This window comes from Rattus norvegicus, chromosome 13 (assembly GCF_036323735.1).
Source record: "Rattus norvegicus strain BN/NHsdMcwi chromosome 13, GRCr8, whole genome shotgun sequence".
Taxonomy (NCBI): Eukaryota; Metazoa; Chordata; class Mammalia; order Rodentia; family Muridae; genus Rattus; species Rattus norvegicus.
Window position 1 is genome coordinate 89,190,878 of NC_086031.1, and position 16,309 is coordinate 89,207,186.

Genomic DNA, 16,309 nt, shown 5'->3' on the forward strand with positions numbered 1-16,309 from the left:
CAGTCCCCAAATGATTTTTTTTACATAATTGAATTTGAGGATTCCTTTCAGATATTTCGAATAGCCTATCTACACCTTTAAATAGAACAGATACAGAAAAGGAGTTAAGCTTGGCAAGCCTTCATACTACTCTGTGTAAGCAGTCAGTAGCAACTGCTAGTCATGAGGTAAAGTTGAATAAGCGATATGATTATTTATTAATGTCAAAGGTTATGTATTCACAACATCACTCATATGTCCAACTGTCCCTCTTGTTTCTGCATACTGACTTGTTTTGTATTTTCATGGAAACTGAGGAACAATGTGTTAGGACTTGGACATTACAGACAAACACCTGGATCTCATTTTAGCATTCCTGTAAAGACATTCGTTATGTTGGGTTCTCTTGGCCTAAATGATGACTTCTGTACCTGCTCCTCAGTATAAGAGTCAGGCTTCCTAGCCCAGTGAGGTGCCTTTTGTTCTGCAATTTTGATGTCTTTCATCAGTAGCTTTTCTTAATGCAGCTCCACCAAATGATGGCTTATGGTCCAGTGTCCTTGTTAGGTAGGAACTGTAGCCATGGGGTTTGATGAGAAGGTCGGGTGAGTCAATCTCTGGAGAAACTGTCAAAGTCTCAATGAGCATGGAGTGGAAGGAGTCTCTGAGCCAGCTTTCAGATAGATATCGCTGCGCATGAGCAAACTGTATTCATGTCATAACAGAGCCACAAAGCCTAGAAGGTGCTTTTAAGGTAGAAGCCAAACAAAATGCAGCATCTTTTCTCGAACATTCTACTGAACGAGACAACTTAGCTTCATCTGTGATATTACAGATACATAAAGCATGCATCAGTCTTTATAAAAAACATGGGAAAAAAAACCAAACCCTATGATTTCAGCTTATAAAGTTCAAACATGTAAGCAATCAATGAACTCTTACTAGAATAATTGCTAGAAGGCACAGAGAAATATAAGCAACAGAGTACTCTGTTGCCTAAGGTAAACAGGTCATTAGGGATCACTCTAGGCTCTTTCAAAGTATTGGTTATGTTTCATTTCTTAAGTGGTAAATTGAAATATATGAGTACTCATTTAATTATTCTTTACATTTTATGTGTTATATGTGTTCCTTTATGTGTAGGATAGGGTTAATAATCTTATTTGAGAAGAAAGAAAACTGGGCAAGCATCCAGAAACATGTTTGATTTAGAATTGAAACTGAGTAATCTGGGCTCCCCTAATTTAAAATGTGTGATTGTTCAGCCTTGTCTGTTCTTTATGAAGAAATTGCATAACTTGACGAATTCAAAAGTAAACATAACTAAGAAACATAAGAGATTTAATTAAAAGAACAAACTATGTTAAAGAAAAATGTAATACTCTTCTTGGGGGTAAAAACGATTAATATGACAGAGAAGCAATTTTCTGTTGAACAATTCAAGCGTGTATTATTTACAAGGCAATAGCATGTATAAAATTAACTACCAGTGTCAGAAAGCTGTTGAGGTCTTACGGAAACATAATCCATTATTTTTAGTTATTGCTTGTACTATTTCATAGGAAAACTAAGGAAAAGCAAAACCACACGCCACTTTAATGGATGTAATTTAATATAGGAAAGTTAACACATAGTGAAAGGTCAAAACAATACAAGAATAGAGCACAGTCATGCAGGAAGCAGCCATCATCCCTAGAACTCAGGAAAGCAAGAGAAGTTGAAGTTAGTGCAGAACAGACATCTTCAGAGAGAGCATTCCCTGAGGCTAGACATAGGCCTCAGAGAAACGATAATTCTGCTGCATATTCTGCCTTAAGGACTTGGGAGAGCAGATCCTCTGGAGATGAGGCTGGAGGCAATAGGAAAATGTCAGCAGCACATACATGTGACTGAGGAACTGAGAACAGAGTTTGAGACAATGACTGTCATGACATTTTGGGGAGACATGGTGATGCTGGTTTGAGTGTGTGGAAACACACTAGATACAGGACCCACCTGCTGATTGTAGAAACTGGGAGGCCAGCCTTCAGCTCTCTTTCTCTCTCTTTATTCCTCTGTCCGGCCTTTTCCCATTTCACTGTGGAAACCTTTCACTAAGATGTTTGGTAGAGAGGAAAAGTATTTTGATGAGTCTAACACCATTGTCCAAGGGCCAGATGTAGAAAGGCAGTTTCGAAGCAAAAAACAAACAAAACAGCAACCAAACCAAACCAAACCAAATAATATTCATTTAGTTGTTTATGTCCATTATTCTAATATGATCCTATCTGTCTTATGGCTCTCAAGTTCAGATCAAGTGGAGCGAATCTGTAACTTTTGGAGAGAGGTCAGTCACATAATACCCTGATAACCTTTTTTGAAGGTATTTGCTAAGTTGTTTAGAGTCTCTGTCTCTGTCTCTGTCTCTGTCTCTGTCTCTCTCTCTCTCTCTCTCTCTCTGTGTGTGTAGGGTGGGGTGGGGGGTGGCTGGCTGACTTGGCTGGCTGGCTGCATGTAGTCATGGGCTGTCTTGCGTATGGAAAACTTGCAGAAGTTGAATTTCTCCTTCTACTATGTCTGGTTGCGATACTGAACTTAGGTCATTGGACTTGGTGGCAAGCATCTTGACCCACTGACCCAGCCCAGCAGCCCCTCAACCCTTCCTCAATGCTGACAGACTTTCCTTTATGTTGTCTTGAAAGTCATCCGTATAGCCTGTCCAGTGTGGTTGTCTCTAGAATAGAGAAGGAAACAATCTGAGCAGAAATTATGGGAGCTGCTCATCAGTGTCCAGGGTGGTAGAAAGGGGTCTGCAGTTCGTCACTCTCAACTGGTTTGGTTCTGATAATAGATGACTAGTTGCCAATGTTTTGGTCCTGTGCTTCTTTGGCTTTGCCTGGTCTTTTACTGAGTGTGTTCTCAGGGTCACATAACTTCAAACATGCAAAGACAGGAACCTAGGTTCAACCCCCAGAACCCATACTAATACCAGAACTGCTGGAGTTTGCGTATAATCCCAGCAGTGGGGAGGCAGAGATGGGTGGCTTCCTGAGGCTCCTCTTCTAGCCAGCCTAACCTAACTGGTGAGTCACAAGTCTAGATATTTGGTCTCTTAAAACATGATGTATGGTTCTCAGGAACACCTAGGGCTTCCCTGTGGCTTCCAAATATGCATACATATGTGCACATGCTCATACATGTACATGTATACATATATTTTACAAATACACACATCAAGAAATCTTATGGATATCTGTAATTGGGTATGACTTGTGTTTATTTCACAACTTACCAAGAACACCTACAGTACTTCTGCTGTGTTCCAAAATGTTGGAAGTTCATACAAGTTCATATCACATGTAATCAGTAAGAATAACAGAATCACAGCACATATTAAGGCCATGCAAAAAGCGCAGTACATCTTACCCATGTTACCTTGTACTGGGCAAGTTACAGGCAAAACAGTTGCTCTTTCCAGGTTGCAGATGAGTAAGGAGGAAGTCACAAGACTCAGGAATGTTTCCCAGTATCCGAGTAGGAAGAAATGAATGGTAGTTACATTGCAGAGTCTCTCCCTGACTGCTGTAGCATGATGCCTTCATTGGCTTTTATACGAAGGCCTTCCATGTATCCATCAGAGTTAACATTAAAAAAATGCCTATAGATGCTAGCTATAAATCCATAAATGATATCCAATCATTGGTCATAGAATTACATTCTTACCAGGCATGAATAGATTAGAAATCAATACCAAAGCCCTAGTAAAATGTTTTGAACTCATGAAATAGTTTCCAAGTTTGTTACAATAAGTAGTAATTTCTGGAATGGTCAAAAGCCTTTGAACTTTCGTCACATTAAAAGCCATAGGCCCCCTATCAATTCCTGGTTTTTGTTGTTTCTTTCTGTATCTTCTACTCCCTACAGGTAAATGATTATGTGGCACGTTCTCCAGCTTTTCAAAAGCACTGTGAATTTCAGACAAGTTGGCATTTCTTATGTCTTCCCCGTTCAGTACAAGTACATCCCCTGTCCCATTCTACTCCATATTTCTTTCTATAATGCTCCTCTATCTTCTGAACTTGAGAAATTCAACCTTGTTGACAAGAGTTCTGAGCACCAACCATTTGCTTTAAATGGATCTTTTGTTGATTCCCTGCTCATGGTCCAAGCTAGAGAATATCTTTCTTTGGAACTGGTCTATCTTACATTTTGATGTATAAAATAAACAAACTATTTCTGTATATCTAAAAAAAATCATGTAAGACTTTTGCTCCTTGGGGAAAAGATGCTTTATTATGAAATAGTTGCAGCACTAATTTTATGCCACAATTGAACCCACTAGTGAGACAGCATTCCTAGCCCACAGTCACTGTGGTTTCTACTTCATTGTGTGGGGACACTTTACCAGGCTCCTTGATGTAGATGAGTGTCTCCTGTGGTAGGTATATGTTCCTATTTCATCATCAGTGTTCATCATGGCTGGGTAATAGTAAGAACAGAAAGGGAGGAGTTCCACTCCAATGATGCTTATTGAACTGGTAAGGTCTTTGAGACAGTCATAAGCACAATGGATTACACTATTTAAGGCTTCAACAAATAAAGCTAGGCACCTGGCCTGTAGTCTTAGAAGCCAAGATAGCCTGTCATGGCAGCACATGCCGGTTGCACCTGGCAGGCACAGGCAGGCAGATCTCTGTGAGTTTGAGGTCAGCCTAGTCTATAATCCCAAGTTCCGGGTCAACAGGGCCTTACAGTAAGGAAGGAAGGAAGGAAGGAAGGAAGGAAGGAAGGAAGGAAATGATAATTATGATATCATCATACCATTAGTGTAAGGTCATATTCAAAGATTGTCACAAGCATAGGGAAACTATAATAAGCAGATTAGTTTGTAGTAATAGTGCTTTTATTATTCTAGTGTGAAGTACACTGTCATCTTGGATCATGAGATGACAACTTTCTGTACCCAGTTTTGAGAATTAAGTACTTGCACTCATTTGGAAGAATGGAGCCTATAAAAATCTTTCAGGGCTTTATGGAAGCTTTCTTATCAAAAGTTTTATATATATATATATATATATATATATATATATATATATATATATGAACAAATATATATATGAACAAATATATATATATATTTGTTCTTATCCTGGTAAAAAAAAAGTAGTATGCATTTCACTGCCCATAGTGTGTGTGTGTGTGTGTGTGTGTGTGTGTGTGTGTGTGTGTGTATGTCAGGAAAGACTGTAATGATATATAGACAAGGCTTTTCTGTAGAGAGGGGAGCAATTTAGTTCTGAAAATAGAGACTTTTTCATCTAATCAATATGTTTGTATTCTTCTGTGTATATTGTAGATGCTAATGTAACTTTCCCAAAGCTCACAGTAAAATGGTAAGTTTAGGCTGTAATTAACACTGATTGAACTTGGAGGCAAGTAAATTATGGCTGGACTACTCAAGCTCCCTCAAACAGTAAGCAAACTTCTCATGGTGTAGGTCTGCTTCGGAGAGAGCTGTGTAATGTGATGGTTGGTCTGTGGTGATAAAGACGCGCTCTCCCACTTCACAACATGCTGCGTTGTACACGAAACTGATGTGTTGAATTCGATTTTATATTGGACTATCTGAGGCTTTTGTTGCTCCTTCCCTTTGGCTGTATTTTTCTTTGTTGGGAAGCCTAATGCATACTTCCCAGTATCAGTCCTTTACTATCACACACAATCTCTTTGGCTTGGCCAAGTCTTTAAATTAGAAAGTTAACACGATAGGAATGGCTCAGTCATGCCAACAGCCTCCTGACAAATTTTTTTCTTTAAATTTGGATATGACTCTAATTAAGTTTTCCAAGAACTCTTATCTTTGTCCTGATTTTAATAATGCTTCTAAATGACCCTTCAAGTTTATTATATTGCAGCATTTTGAGTTTTTAAAAAATTTGCATAGTCACATACCAATTTTCCAAATGATAAGTGCTGGCCAGAATGGTATGTTGGGAAATAGGCATAGTGCAGCTAAGAGTAGAGCAGGAGCCAATGTTTGAAAGAAACATCTCAATGCCTTAACTGCACTGAGTGTTAACTGCATTAAATGTACTCTTGTCTGTGCTGAACGCTAGAATGTATGAGAACTGTACATATAAATAGAATTTTAAATTCTAAACCATGATGTGTTTTACTGGCAGATCCTTCCTTTTTGATAAACTATGTACAAATAATAGAATACATTTTATCTCACAATGAAGAACTATGAGAGCTAGAATGTGGGCTTTGGGACACTTTGTGGTGTTGTTCCTTCTACCAGTGGAGGATGTCCAGACTAAAGAAATTCACGCTCATGGGTATGGTTGACAGCACCGTCCTTTGTATGAAATTCTATTTCCTCTATACCTCAAGCACTATGCACACGGATGAGTGAGACTCTCTGGACTTAAGTATAATCAGAGACAAAGATACACAAATAATTAAATGGAAGGCGTGATTATCATTAACTGCCATCTTTTTCTCAGACTGCCTGACAGACAGCTCAGTGCCTAGGTCTGCAGGTTCAGGTTTTAGTTAGGATTCAGGTAACTTAATGGAGCAGCTGAGCATTTCCATAGCTAATAGTCAGCTTAGACGTGAACAGTCATCTATTTCATCCAAACCTTCCTTTCTAATCCTGTCATGATATGCTCTAAAGAGAAGGGGTATGTGAAACTGAGGGAAAGATTGACCTTTCTTCCTTTCAAGTGACAAGTGAGCCCTGAACTAAATATGTTTGGGTTGATACAAATACCAACAAATTGACATAAGGACCAAGAGTATGTCAGATAGATATAGACTTTGGAGAAATTTGATTAAGTATGGCATTTTACAGAGGGACAAGATGTTCACTCTAACCAGCAGATAGGTAATACTATTCATTCCACATTTATGCATAATAAGTACAGAGCACAGTAAGTAAATGGGGAATTGTAGGTGCAAGTAGAAAATAAACCTACCTTTGGAGATTAGAATCCTGCTAGCCATTAAAGATCTGAGATGCGTGCAACACTGTCCTTTCTTTTTAAATTGCTCAAGTTTTCTCTGAACACTATTTAAAAGCAGCCTCCAGGCATATTCCACTGAGGGGTGACTGTAGAAAGATATCTGCTTAATATCTCTATGTCAATTTTAACAGATAGAGCATCTTGAGGATAGCAGCACTCCTGGCAGAGGTGTGAGACGACTCCACCAGAAACTCCAAGACACTGGGCAAACATTTTTCATGTGCTTTCTAGGTCTCAAACTGGGCTTAATTCTCATTGTGTACCAGGAATTCCATGACTTAAAATCAGAGATAGATTAAGGAGAAAAGAGCATAATTTTATTTATCCTATTCTAAGTATATGCTTCATAAAAATAAGTTTAGATTACCTATAAAATCAAATAAAAATTTTTAAATATAAAAACACTTAGATAAATTATTATAATACTCAATTTTGTGTGTGTGTATGTATACAACATGTATGTGATGTATATGTGCATGATGCATGTTTTCATGTGTGAGTGTGGGTCCACATTCGTGGCATGCTTGTGGAGGTCAGAGAATACTATGGAGTTTGACTTCCTGCCTTGCTGGAAGCAGGGCCATTTTGTTATTCACTGTTATGTAAGGCAGGCAGCTGTGGCATGAGTCTTGTGGATCAACTGTCTCTGGCTCCCACTTCACCATCGGAACACCAGGTTCACAGGTAATTGCTGTCATACTATGCTTTGCATGGGTCCTACCTCATGTCATCATGCATGTATGGCAAGGTCTTGACACACTGAGCTATCTCCCTAGCCCACAGTTTTCATGTTCTTATTTATTGAATGCTCTAGTCTGTAAACATTGCTGAGCGAAAGCCTTAGAAGACTTTACCACAATCAGCCCGTTATCTGGCCCTGCTTCCATGACAGTGAAGTCTTCCCCGGAGACAACTGACCTATTAGATGAATGCCCATTGTCCCTATTATCAGGACGCTGTTGTGACATGAAATATCTCTAGATGATATAGAACTCCGTGAATGAAGCCGTGGCTATCCCATTTTCTAATGATATTTTGTTTTGTTCTTAGGACAGGGTCTTATGTATATAGCTGGCATTGGGGTTGTTATATAGCTGAGGATGACTCCTGATGTTCTGTATCTACCTCCCAAATGGGACTGCAGACTACCGAGCCTGGTCTACTTCCTGTTTCTTTGGGGGGGAGGGGGGGATTGTGACTCACAGTCTCTCAGATAAGGAAAAAGCCAATAATTGTTCTTCCATGCTTCCCTCAACAACTAGACACTCATCTGATAAGCTTTTGCTCTTCTCATGAATATGGAAGATAATGTTAAAGACTCAATGATTTCTGAATGAACAGCTCCATATGTGCAGAGGTGGTCATGGCTGTTACATAGCCTTCCTGGGCCCAGGAAGGTAGTGGTCAAGCAAGGTTTGAGATGATGAGAAGAGCTTGTTTAACAGCTCAAAGCTGCTTAACACCTTTTTAGTATTTCTTCCTTTGATGAACTAGAAATAATTGACTGAAGTATTATGAGGGGCACTAATAAATTGGGCCTTATTTTCTATAAGCAGCATCATACATTGCCTTCCTATTGAGGATCTACTTTGACATTGTTTTAGAAAATTCTTGGAAGTATGATATGATCAAGTATATGCTTAGCACCATCTGCACATATTTTTTTAAAAAGACATAAAGCTCAATCTGGTGGCATTGATATATTAGGTCAGCTACTTTGGAGACTAAAGGATCTTAAGTTTATGACCTGCATGGGGTACAGACATGAGCAACTTAGTGAGACCTCCTCGCAAAACAGTGATATAGTTTGGCTAGAATAAATTGTACAAGACCCCAAGTTCAATCTTCAGTACAACAGAACAAATAAAGAAACAAACAAAAATGTTTCTGGCTTCATGGAGCTGTTATCAATGATGCAGATGACTGCAGTTTCTCTTGCCAAGTAGGTTCTGACAATGAAACTCCGACACATATTTTACATACACACACACACACACACACACACACACACACACACACACACACACACACACTGAGAGAGAGACAGAGAGATAGAGACAAAGACAGAGACAGGGAGACAGAGCCAGAGAGAGAGAGACAGAGACAGACAGACAGACAGACAGACAGACAGACAGACAGACAGAGAATAGCCTAAGAGTGTAAAATGGCCAGTTCTTCAGGGGCTAGCACAGATCTGGCCAGTTTTTATATTAAAGAATGCAATTTTCATCTTTAGCTCTCCTCCTTACTGAGTTACAGTATTCCTTTCCATAGGCATGTCTTCAGAAGTTCTCATGGAGATGCTTCTCAACTCCAGAAGGATCTGTACTTTGGAATTTATGATGCCACAAAATGAAAGGGGGTTGGGTTGACGACAAACTTCATTGTCAGCTCAGGTCTTCATTTATGAGTCTGCTGTTTATCTTTCTGTGGACGGCCATGTTTAACTTTAATTTCCTGAGCTGACCTAGGTGGTAGTAATATCTTCTCTCTTGACTTATTTTAAGGATTTGATTAAATTTTCAATTAAAATGACCTCAAATGCTCTAGAAATTCTGGCTGCTCTGCTAAGGACACCACCACCTCTCTGTTTCATTTTTGAGAAGTTTTTACTGTAATTAGAGATAAACTTGTATAAGAAGTGAGTTAATAGTTTTAATGGTAAAAATGCTTAGCTATCGCTGTACTGCCTACAGGACATTATTATAACGTCACACAGCCCCAAACAGGTTTGACCTCAGAACTGCACTCTCATATAGGGTCTGGTGTCCTTACCAGAAACCGAGGTCCTGATATCTAGGTCACTTGTCCCACAGATCAGTTTACAAGTGGTTGGACTAGGTATGTACGTTCTTGGGAATGTATTTTTGTGGGTCATTGAAAGGGTGTATAATATATATCATAAATGGAGATGATTCCAATCTGGCTACACAACACATGTCAATGAATGTGGTTGATGTGGTTTTTTCGACATTGGCTCATATGTTTTCTAAAAGCGACTATAATATTCCCTTGACACTGTGGTGCTTTAAAAATGGTCTCGTTCTCTCCATTTCAGCCTGTGAGGTGGAAGCAGGTAAAGTGTACCAGGTGTCCTCTGAAGAGCACAAGCAGCCTTTCAAGGAAAACATGGAGCAGTTCATCAGTCAAGGTAAGCTGCAGAGACGTCTCCCTCCTCCTTAGGCAGATTTGTAGCAGCCGTCTGTTTCAATGGGAACTTAAACAAAAGTATTTTGGCATTGCTGAAAAAACAATAAACCCCCAAATATTCAAACAAACACTTGGGTTAATCACGTCACAGGCATGAAAGGCTAACGATTTGCTAACTATGCTATTTTGTAACTAGCCTTCATTGTGATTGGATGATGTTTTGTGAAGAGCACACCCATGCAGGGTCCAGCATGGCTGAGTAAAGGGTGGTGTGATACAGTTCCTGCCCTTGGAGCACTGCCAGGCCTTTGATGCCTGCATGTGTGCTGATGGTTGCTCTTGCCCTGAAGCTGATCTGTCGTCTCTTCTATTTTATTTTCAATCTCTTTTTGTGGGGAATATACTTCTCCCATTACTCAGAGGTAATCACTCCATAATTAATAAAACAGATGCAGTTCTTGGGAGAGATGGTGGTGGTCATGAGGCTGTGGAGGATGAGGAACAGACCTCCTGCTTGGCCCTAAGAGCCATGGAAAAGGATCTCAACAACATAATCACAGAGGTCATAAAAGCCTACAGTCTTTTGTAGAAATACTTTCATAGCAAGACTTGGCCTTGATTTCGGAATGATTAGGAGATACATGTACCCTCTGGTCCAATGACTGGTACACAGTTAGCCAGGGTGAACTTGGGGACATTAAAGATAGAAAGTTAAAATGGTCTCAAGAAGAAAAGGCATGGATAGGAAGGGAAGAAGAAATCTATAGAAAACAAGCAAATAATTGAGTTGAGTTATCTTATAGGAGGAAGGCTTAAATATGATCCAGAAACAAAAAATACTAGAAGGCATGCAAGGAGTCCATGGAATTGCTAGGATAAACAAAGAATAGAGAATGAAAAAATGATTATAAGCAGATAAACTGTTAATACTTGATTTTCCTAACTACTTCCAGGATTGGCATTGGCCAGACCCAGAGAGATATCAAAGAGAGCTAGCTGCTTTACTTAATACGTTTTAAAACTTCGTAATAAATTATTTTAACCTTAGTAGTCTGCCAACTTTCTGTTCTTACATGAAAATAGTTTCTAAAGAATACTCACTGTTGTACCAGGAAACTGCAAGAGCTGTGCTCAGCTCCCTGTGAGGAACAAGCTGTGTAAAAACTGTAAGGGACTGTGCTTTTGTTTTCTGTTTAGTTTCTGTTTTAAGGAAGCAGGCGTTGGGACCAATGATTCATAAAATTTATGTAAATTTAAGGATTTGTAATAAATAATTAACAATGGTCAAAGCCTTAACCATTGAGCATTAGAAAATAAAGGATTGGGGTCAGGCTCTGTGATCTGGAGGGGACCAAAGAGTGAGAAGGGAGAAGGAAGAAAGGAGAAGAAAGAAGGATGATGAGAATCCTTGCACAAAGAGGGAGCCCTTGACCTGACAACTTGCATCCACTACTGACTTCAAGTCGTCTTTAAATCAGCGCTGCTCCCATTCCTGCCTTTCTCAGGGCCCTCCTCATGCTGAGACTGGATCTTGGCACACCATTACTTTAAATAGCTTGTGTTATAAAGGCATAAGAGTTTGTGCTTTTATTTTTAAAATTGGGTATTTTATGAGGTGTGTTTTTCTTTATAATTGATTTCTGTTCCTGTTGCCTATTTTTTTTCTTTTCTTACAGTGATACAGATTGAACGGGGTCCTTGCATACGTGGTAGACAAATGCTCTACCACTGCGCTACATCTCCAACCCGTTCCCTTACGTTTCAACTCTGTTTATGACCTCAGTACAATGTGGTATTTATTTGCTTTGTCAAAACATTGTCCCCAAAGAATAAAGTCCAGCAGTGTCTTTTAAATCTTCAGGACACCATCTGCTATTTTGGGATGAATTAATACCTCTAGATATTTAATACTTTTATTTTATAGTGCATAAATATTATATCACTGATACTTTCTACATTCTGAAGACATAAACATAGATGGAAAAATTCAGAGTATACTAAAAAAACTGGTCTTTTTTGTTGTTGTTTTCTTCCTTTCTTTTTCTTTTTTTTCTCTCTCACTGTTTGAAGTCATTGAAACTTAGAATTCTATCAAAGCATTTACTACTCAAAACATTTCAGCACTGGAATGTAACTTCTCTTCTGAAGATCAGATTTATATCATGCCATGCTCTGGGAAAGATTTTGTTCTTTGAGGAATTCTCCTAGAGGCGAACGTGGCATGAGACTAAGGCCAAATAGCACTCAGAAGACTGGGTCTGTCTTCTCTGTAGTTGACGATGGCTTTCATAGCTCATTCAAGTGTCACTGGCAATGACTTACAAAGAATGAGCCATGGCTCCATTCTAATCGACATGAGCACAGCTTCCTCTCAATGGAAAAATACTGCTTTAAAGATCATCGTGTAGACTGAAAGAGAACACTGTTGAGATTTCTGAATCAGAGTGACTATCACTCTCAGATTCAGTTCTCCATGAACAAAGGTAGAAAGCTCATTCATCCCTAAACAAGTATTCTTCCTTCAAAATAATCGTCTTGTGGTTACGGATCATAGACCTCTCGGGTCTCATTCTACTAGTAATGAGAAAGCTGAGGCCTGGCTTTCCCACCTTGGAGAATTTTAAGATTAAGAAAGTGTCATTTAATAAGATGATACATGCCTAAAAGATTACACAGCTGGAGGGGTCCAGTCATCATTTGTGGTTTATTCAGAAGTAGGAAGGTCTTAATTCAGGGACTTGTTTAAGGCAAAGGCAGGCCATTTGACAATGTGAGCAGGAGCACAGTGTATGTGATTCATTGCACATAGTCTATTAAGTGTTATAAATTAAACCTACCTGCTTGCTTTTCTATACTTGTATCACATGATACATGATTTATTACATAATATTGTTAATTTATATGTTATAGACTAAAACTAAGGTTGTGCTTTATGTGTTTTTTTTTATTTGAAAAAAAGAACATGAATTGAAAAAAATTCAAGCTACTGGAAATTTAGGAATTAGGTTTCCAAAGCACAGAGAAACACTATAGTTTCCATTGCCAATAATCTGTGATTCCAGGAATAGACAGAGGCCAATAGTTTTTTTTTTTAGTAGTTTACCCATAGGGAAGACACAATTTCCCAGCCTTGCTAAACAGAGTAAAATGTTTTTATATTTTAATTACAATTTAAGTAGTGGTTTCAACTTTATTCATAATGAAGTTATTAGAAGTTGTACATTTCTGGGTTAAATAAAAGCAGTTTTATAATGATAATAAAATATTCAGACTTTGGCAAGCATCACCATTGTCATTAGGTTGAATAGGATGTACCTTGTGTGTGTGAGTGTGTGTGTGTGTGTGTGTGTGTGTGTGTGTGTGTGTGTGTGTGTGAGTGTGTGTGTGTGTTGTTCAGTGGTTAAGTACAAGTTAGGCATGTTTAAGGCTCTGAGATCAATTCCTAGCACCCCAAAATTCAGTGTGTCTGGCATTCTTTTGGCTATTTATTGCAGTAATGAAAGTGAAAAGCGGATATCTTAGTGAATCTTACACTTCACATTGTCATAAAGACAAAAGATAGCATAGACGGCAATGATAATGCTTTGGTACAACTTGTGTTGATCAACTGTGTCAAAATGTGAAAAATAATGACCATCTTCATGCATTTGGGCTCCTGGACCTGGTTTTAGTGATGAGCATGATGAAGGTCGAGAAATATTTCTCTTAAGATGATTTTTTATAAGGCAGTATTTGGGGGCTCTTTAGGTATCGAGGCAAAAGTCTAAAGTCAAACTTATAACTATAGAAAATTCTACCTTTATAGCACATGTCAAATCTTTGCTTATAACCTGACTTTTATCAATAATAATATAACTTTGTCATTTCTACCCTGGCCAAAATTAACCACAGGAGAATATTCATATTTTATGTATCCAGAATCTGTTTAAATGTGCCCAATTCTCTAATGTAAAAATCTCTTGAGCAGTTCAAAAAGCAGACCGTGTCTAATGCTGGCCAAACGTTTTATTGCATTAGCTCCAGAGTCTAACAGAAACATCTCTTATCCTCCTAATCCAGCCATTGTGTGGTCTGGGGATCACATTCTAGCAATCTTTGTGGATTTCATCTCATCCCAGAACCCACTTATTCTTCCAAGTTTTCCTTCCCTGCCTTCTTACTTCCACTCAAGCCAGGATTTCATGGTCTCCATTTCAACATCTCTGTTTCGGGAATGTCTCTCAAGTCTACCTTAAAATAGGCAGCAGAGAAACTGTTGTCTGCTTCCTTTGAGGCACCAGCTTTTGTCAAGGTGCTAGCTCCCCTCTGACAAAAAACCCTGAATGTAGATTCACTCGAATGTTGTTCTCCTCTGCCCCAGCTTTGGATCAATTACAGTACTTACTGTCTGCTACTGTGTTGTGTGTTCCTTCCTCAATAGCACAAGTGCCACTGAGAGAGCGTCTTTGCTCAACTGACTTCTCCCTACCTCCCAGAATATGGCTCCAGCCCAGTCACATGTCTTGATCACCATTTCAGAGACGAACAGTCTTCCTCAAGCCTACTTCTTGGGCTTTTGTCTGATTTTTCTATAGTGGTGAGTGGGAATGTGAGATCGTCCTTACAAGGTATCTAATGACCCCTTAAATTTATGGCCAATAAGCATTGGACCTAGTTTCTACAAATCAATATTGTAAGGTTTCCTTGCAAATTTAGGTTTCTAGATTTTTAAAACTGTTTACCTCATCTCCTCTTAAGCATACACACTCTTCCTTTCTAGAATTCTAGTGATAAGCCACATTTATTTGCCACTTATGATACATCACTGTGCAAAGAGTTTTCCCACACTTAACGAGGGCTACACTCGCAGACACTTGGAACTCTTGCTCTGCTTTTGTTCCACTACAATAAGTACAATAAGAAGGAAACCCTGCCCCTCTCCCTGCCAGATCCTTCCGTGCAAGGTGAGATCAGACAATCCTCTATGGATCAAGGAATCTCATCTTACAGAACAGAATATCGTGAGAAGGGCCCCAAAGATACACCAATGTAGACAATAACTCTTTTTAGTGATGGTGACACTTTTTTATTAGAGGAGTGGTAGGTGGATGTGAGAGAATTGAAGATAAAAAAGGAGAAGACATGGACAAAAGTGAAATGGATAGGGGTAGGACTCCGAAGCAAATCAGGGGTTTCATCATAAGCAAGGGAGCAGTGATAATGCTAATGACAAGTCTGTATCATCAGCAATGATCAGGCTGAGAATGCTCCAGGGATCAAACTTGGTTAATCCACACAGCTCTCACTAAGTAACTTGGATTATATCCTAATGTCTCATAGCATTGTGGCAAAAGCTTAAATGGAGGCAGATTGGTCCGAGGAGGAGGAGGAGGAGGAGGAGGAGGAGGAGGAGGAGGAGGAGGAGGAGGAGGAGGAGGAGGAGGAGGATGAGGAGGAGGAGGAAGACGAGGAGAAGGAGAAGGAGGAGAAGGAGGAGAAGGAGGAAGAGGAGAAGGAGGAGAAGGAGGAGGAAGAGAAGAAGGAGGAGGAGGAAGAGGAAGAGTAGGAGGAAGAGGAGGTTCCTTTTAAGACTGACATGACACATGATCAGGGAAATGAGGAGCTGAGTGCTGATGAAGTGATGGTTAGGGAACAGAATAGATTTGTCTGGTTATCATAGGGAGAGAAGCACATGGAAACATGCTAGACTGGTGCCAAGACTTCTTATCTGAGTGACTGAGTATCATTGATCAATGACAAATTGAGGACAAAGGAACTGTGAAAGCCCCTTATCCAAATTATTTATGACCAGAAATGTTGCAGATTTTTCTATTTTTTTTAAGAGTTGGAAATATTGTTGTTTATTCTACTTTCATATTGTGAAATAATCAAAAAAGTTGACTTTTTTCCTGAGCAATGGTATCAGTTCTTGAATGTTTGGGCTTTTACATCTTTGGGAAAGTGTTCTTCAATGAGTATAGGAAGAAACGGGAGTGGGACGTGAACATCAATAAATAACCAACTGTGCATGCGCAGTGGACAGGTGGGTGTGTGTTGGATTAAGCTAAGTTCTACAAATGAAAATTTAGATTGCCGAGTGGATGTGGTCACCCAGGACAAGAATGGAATAGGCATGAATGACTCTGAGAGAAAGTATCATGTGGAGAATGGGCAGAGGAAGAGAAACTCCGATA

The 16,309-nt window shown here is 39.2% G+C and overlaps 1 protein-coding gene across 1 annotated transcript in view; it reads left to right on the forward strand.

Moving 5' to 3' along the window:
• Fmn2 (formin 2) overlaps positions 1–16,309 on the forward strand; it is a 316,927-nt gene that overhangs the window by 204,015 nt on the left and 96,603 nt on the right. Inside the window, exon 14 of the mRNA NM_001427798.1 lies at positions 10,045–10,137. Coding sequence (NP_001414727.1) covers positions 10,045–10,137 — 93 coding nt within the window. The remainder of the gene's footprint in view (positions 1–10,044; positions 10,138–16,309) is intronic.